At 36.6% G+C, this 5,797-nt stretch overlaps 1 protein-coding gene across 1 annotated transcript; it reads left to right on the top strand.

Moving 5' to 3' along the window:
- Positions 1-4,021: 4,021 nt before the first annotated feature.
- Positions 4,022-5,568, top strand: LOC125070763 (bilin-binding protein-like). The gene is made up of 4 exons (XM_047680718.1): positions 4,022-4,154; positions 4,324-4,540; positions 4,627-4,734; positions 5,404-5,568. The coding sequence occupies exons 1-4, from the start codon at positions 4,047-4,049 to the stop codon at positions 5,550-5,552; spliced, it is 582 nt and encodes a 193-aa protein (XP_047536674.1). The 5' UTR covers positions 4,022-4,046; the 3' UTR covers positions 5,553-5,568.
- The last annotated feature ends 229 nt before the right edge of the window (positions 5,569-5,797 follow it).

The following is a 5,797-nucleotide window of genomic DNA, read 5'->3' as shown; positions in this document are numbered from 1 at the left end:
ATCAAATATCATCTTGCCTAAAGATTTAGATACATCGTCACAATCTAGAGTTTTAGGATTAAAGTGGGATCCTTCTGAAGACATCCTACAATTTCCAGTTGACATTAATATCAACTCAACCATAACGAAAAGAATAATTTTGTCACATTCGGCAAAATTATTTGATCCGCTAGGTTTGCTTAGTCCATGTACCATTATTCCTAAAATAATTCTTCAAAGACTTTGGTTATCAAATTTAGATTGGGATGATCCAGTTGATAGCAAATTAGAAAGGGAGTGGCTTAACTTTGCGTCGAGTTTAAATGCTGTATCAAAAGTTGAAATACCGAGATGTGTCATTATTCAGAAATCAGAAACCATACAATTACATTCGTTTTCTGATGCATCTCAGGTCGCATATGCCGCAGCTATCTACATTGTATCGAGTGACAGTTCGGGTAACGTTCTTGTGAAGCTTCTTTGTGCCAAGACTAAGGTGGCCCCTGTCAAAGCTTTAACTATTCCTCGTCTAGAATTATGCGGTGCCCTGTTGTCAGCACGCTTAAGCAACAAGGTACTGAAGACGTTACGTTGTAAGATCGATTTGGTGTTCCATTGGACAGATTCAACAATAGTGCTGGGTTGGTTGGCATCACACTCTACTGACTTAAATACTTTTGTTGCCAACCGCGTTAGTGAAATACAAGAACTGACATCAGTAGGTGTTTGGAGACATGTTCCTGGCGACATTAATCCAGCAGACCTAGCATCTCGAGGTGTAAACCCAAAATCGTTACACTCCAGTAAGCTATGGTGGGAGGGTCCGTCATTTCTTACTGAAAATTCAAGCCACTGGCCAGCACCCATTAACACAACCATTATTCATGACTTACCTGAAAGGAAAAATAAAAAAATAATAACTACATTACAATCAATTACACATACAAAGTCAAATACATTAGAAATTATACATTTTGAAAGATTTTCAAAATTCACAATTCTGCAAAGGTCTCTCGCCTATGCTCTGCGATTTATTTATAATACAAAACATAAACACTGCAAACTTACAGGACCTTTGACAACAAACGATTTAAATAAATCGTTAAGTATATTAATAAAACAACATCAAAGCTTATGTTTTTTAGAAGAAATTAGATTACTCGAAAATCAACAAATCTTACCTCCAAAGTCTCGTATTTTGTCCTTAACTCCATTTATAAACCAAGAAGGCATTATTTGTGTAGGAGGCCGGATTCATAATTCAAGTGAACCTTATGAGAAGAAACATCCTATTCTTTTAGATTCAAGTAATCATTTTTGCAAATTGTTATTTACACATTATCACAAAACACTTTTACATGCAGGTCCGCAGCTGTTACTTAGCACATTAAGAGACAAGTTTTGGCCTTTAAGAGGTAGAATATTAGCTAGAAGTACTGTCAATAATTGTAGACTGTGCAGAATCATGAAAGCACAAGGTTCAAATCCTATCATGGGAAACTTACCTGTCATGAGAGTTACTCCAAGTTTCCCATTTCACGTTAGTGGTGTCGACTTCGCCGGGCCATTTTACATTACTGATCGTAAGGGACGCGGCTGTAAAATTTCAAGGTGCTACTTATGCTTATTCGTATGTTTCTCAACTAAAGCCTTGCACCTTGAGTTAGCAAGCGAACTCTCCACTGATGTGTTCATGTTGTGTCTGAGACGTTTTGTATCTCGTAGAGGAAAGCCGTTGGAATTGTATTGCGACAATGGCACTAATTTTGTCGGCGCAAACAACGAGATTAGAACGTTCTTAAAATCAAATAACGAAAGTATTTCTGGTTTCGCAGCCGATGAAGGCATTAAATTTAAATTTTCACCGGCATATTCTCCACATTTTGGGGGACTCTGGGAAGTAGGCGTCAAATGCGCGAAATACCATTTAACTCGTATATTAGGTGACAAACATTTAACTTTCGAAGAGTTGTCTACCCTCTTTACACAAATTGAAGCCATCCTAAATTCCAGACCTTTAACTCCCATTTCCTCTGATCCAAATGATCTATATCCTTTGACTCCCGCACACTTCCTGATTGGCCGACCTCTGACATCATTACCGTCAGATAATATGCTGGATGTAAAGCCGAACAGACTTAACCGCTACCAGAGCTTGGAGAAGATGCGGCAGCACTTCTGGGACCGTTGGAGGAATGAATATTTAAGCGAACTACAGCAGAAACATAAATGGCGAATCAACAAACGAGGATTAAAAGAAGGAGATTTGGTCGTCATCAAAGAGACCAATGCACCTCCTTTAAAATGGCGCATGGCCCGGGTTCATAAATTATACCCGGGTTCTGACGGAGTGTCGAGAGTAGTGGACGTTATCACTTCAAAGGGCATCGTTCATCGGGCTATTCATAATCTCTGCCTACTACCTGAGCTTACACGAAATCCTGAGGACTTCGAGCGGGGGGAGGATGTTCGAGCCAAATAAAACCTCCTTGCTATATACAAATTAATTACGGCGAGACGTCATGTTTGAAAAAGGATTGCGCTTGGAGACTTGGACGTAAAAAGAATAAGAATTATTTTTTATATAAAATTTTATTGTTAATGAGATTAAATTCGTTATTCAAGAGCAAAATACTATTCTCATTTCTCCATCTTTAACATTGGCGCGATCAGTTTAGCAATTTCACTGCTGGGTAGTTTTTGAGTGTCTTTATCGGGCCTTTCTTGTGCAATGGTAGCAAAATAGACTCCATTCAATTCTTCGGCTATCTTCATGACCCCTAGATTTGATTACAGAGGTCCTTCAATTAATTCAATCTTGACAGCTGTGTCACCTTTTTTGTTTTTGAGCGATACTGTCCGGTTGAGTTGTTTTAATTTTTTAAAGTATTTTCATGATTTCACCCCCCCACTTATAGAACTTTATAACAAAGAAGAACCAAATGAACTCAATTTTGAATACTATGGTATTAGATGACTCTCTAAATTTCATTCTTTTAACTATACATGGAACACCTTCATCAAATATTTTTTTTTGTATTGCTCCTATTCAAGATTAACGTTATTAAAAATAAAACTCTTCCTAGAAATAAACTATCGGAACAATTGTCAACAATACTAATTAACTACAATGTCATAAAACACATAAATAAACTTACTAGAAAACTATCCAGTATTTCTCTAATAGCAATATTAAAGACGCAAAATCACAGTTACACTACCTTGCTTTATCTGATCATGAGATGCCGAATATAATTTAATTAAACCTAACAATGGTAGTAAAATACTTATGAAGAGAAGAGACTTATCTCAAAGTAATACAATAAAATTCCTGTAATATTTATCTTTATTAGCATTTAATGGCTGCACATAACGCTAATATAATTTAGAATTTATATATATATTGACATTGATGATATTACTAAAATCGCGGTGCGCTTAACGACGGTTAAACTAAACCGTTAAACCGTTTAGTAAACTAACTTAACCCTACATTTTTAACTAAATTAATTAAGAATATTGATGAGGTTCAGCTATGCTTGAAGAAAAACATTATACTCGCAATCTTCGGCTTAGATTCACGGGTTTATGACCTTTAAACATAACGGCTTTATCGTTTCACATCGCTTTCTCTCAATGAATAGGAGATCTTAGTCTAGCAATGTGACTGGACTTCATTGGACTGGACTGGAATAAATAGACTTCACTTTTTTTTGTTTTAAGAATATCTGACACGACGTTATGTGACTTATATATATGTTTATTAGTGTACAATTTAAAGATAATTTTGATTTAATTTGGTTTGATGTTACAATTTCGCAAAATGCAGTGTATAGACAGAAACTTAGGATAAATTATTAATTTTAACTTGAAGATACGGAACATTTTAAATTGTGTACATTTTTAATGTTCCGTGTTCAACTCGACCCTACTTTTTCAATTCGATAACCTAGGGCGTAAAAATTGTGACCCCAAGATTGTGATGAATATAAAGGGCGTGTATACATCTGATATGCCTAAGTCAGTACACAATTAGATAAACCAAAGCGCTACAAAGGACTATTAAAATGTATCGTTTTACTCTTCTCGTCTTCGTGGCATCAGTCTCTGCCTACGTCATCATAGACTCTAAGTGTCCTGAAGTTACAAACGTTGACAATTTTGACTTTAAGTCTGTAAGTATCAAATGACTAACATATCTTAAGGTTCTGCTAATTGATGAAAAGCACATATTTCCTTTGATGGAAAATGGCATGGTCGAAATCACTCTTATCATAAACCATAATCTCCCTTCATGCATATGCTTTTTATAATTATAATTTAATTAATTAATTATCTTAACAGTACGGCAATGGTGTTTGGTACGAAGTCGCGAGGTACCCAGGTGACGTTGTGAAGAATGGAAAGTGTGGTACTCTCACATACAAGCAGGAAGGTGAAGTCAAGAAAATTAAGTACACTTTCGTTATCAACAACAGACTTATGACTATCGAGGGTACTGCCACGCTCGCAAGCGATGCTGGAACCACCGGAAAACTGATCCATAGCCTGCCTTACGGAGGTAGTTATATAAAAAACATTACCATTTTAAGTGTTTTTAAAAACATGTCTACTTTCACCTGAAATTAATAATATATATTTTTTCAGTTAACGGCACTGTTATTGACAGTGAACTGAACGTTCTGGCAATTGACTACGAAAACTTCTTCATCTGCTATTATTGTCAATTCGATGAGGTTCAGAAAAACTACCGAGGTAACAACCAATATACCATAGAATTCATTATACAATTGTTCATTGTGGAAAACGAATATATTTAAATTTAGACATTCATCAAGTCTGAAAATTTCCCACTGGGTTATGGCCTCCTATCCCTTTTGAGTAGAAGGTTAGGAGCATATTTCACTACGGTGCTCCAATGCGAGTTCGTGGATTCACATGTGGCACGATTTCGTTGAAATTAGACACATGCAGGTTACCTCACGATGTTTTACTTAACAGCCGAGCGAGCACGAGATGAATTATAAACACAAATTAAGCACGTGACAATTTAGTAGTGCCTGCCGGGGGTTTAGAACGCGTGCATCTTAACCGATGATTTCGGGTTCAAACCCAGGCAGGCACCACTGAAATTTCATGTGCTTAATTCGTGTTTATAATTCATCTCGTGCTCGGCGGTGAAGGAAAACATCGTGAGGAAACCTGCATGTGTCTAATTTCAACGAAATTCTGCCACATGTGTATTCCGCCAACCCGCATTGGAGCAGCGTGGTGGAATATGCTCCAAACCTTCTCCTCGAAGGGAGAGGAGGCCTTTATCCCAGCAGTGGGACATTTACGGGCTGCTAATGCTAATGCTAGGCGGCCCCTAAACCATTGCGCTAATGATGCTTATATTATTTAATTGATTTTTTTGGTTTACAGAATCTGCTTGGATCATCTCAAGATCTAAAACCTTATCTGAAGAGGCTAAGGTTATTGTCGACAAGTTTGTGAAGGATTCCAAGTTTCTGAATGCTAGCAAATTTGAGTGGCCTTCAGTCAGCGATGAGGACTGCCGGGTCGACGCTTAAATAAAGCCAACATGTTTTGTGTTTTTGATTAGCATTTTTAGTAGCATTGTATTTAATATTAAAAAAAAAAGTAAACGAAAAGTTTTTTGGAATGAGAATGAACCAGGTATAAACATAAAATTCGCCAGCTACCTCTCTTTATAATTTTAATGGAGCACCGTCATCATCTATGTAGATATATTATGCATAGAATTATATTTGTATTTTACTATTCTATATTACTTATAAGTTCTAACTCGTCGGAA

Source organism: Vanessa atalanta, chromosome 18 (genome assembly GCF_905147765.1).
Source record: "Vanessa atalanta chromosome 18, ilVanAtal1.2, whole genome shotgun sequence".
NCBI classification, from domain to species: Eukaryota; Metazoa; Arthropoda; class Insecta; order Lepidoptera; family Nymphalidae; genus Vanessa; species Vanessa atalanta.
Note: the sequence above shows the minus strand (reverse complement) of the source record. Positions and strands in the feature narration are given on the sequence as shown.

What these genes read in the sequence shown, in the direction of transcription:
- LOC125070763 (XM_047680718.1), top strand. Translation starts at nt 4,047, where the DNA reads ATGTATCGTTTTACTCTTCTCGTCTTCGTGGCATCAGTCTCTGCCTAC. An exon ending in CCATAGCCTGCCTTACGGAG is followed by an intron (nt 4,541 to 4,626) that starts GTAGTTATATAA and finishes ATATTTTTTCAG; the next exon opens with TTAACGGCACTGTTATTGAC. An exon ending in GGTTCAGAAAAACTACCGAG is followed by an intron (nt 4,735 to 5,403) that starts GTAACAACCAAT and finishes TTTGGTTTACAG; the next exon opens with AATCTGCTTGGATCATCTCA.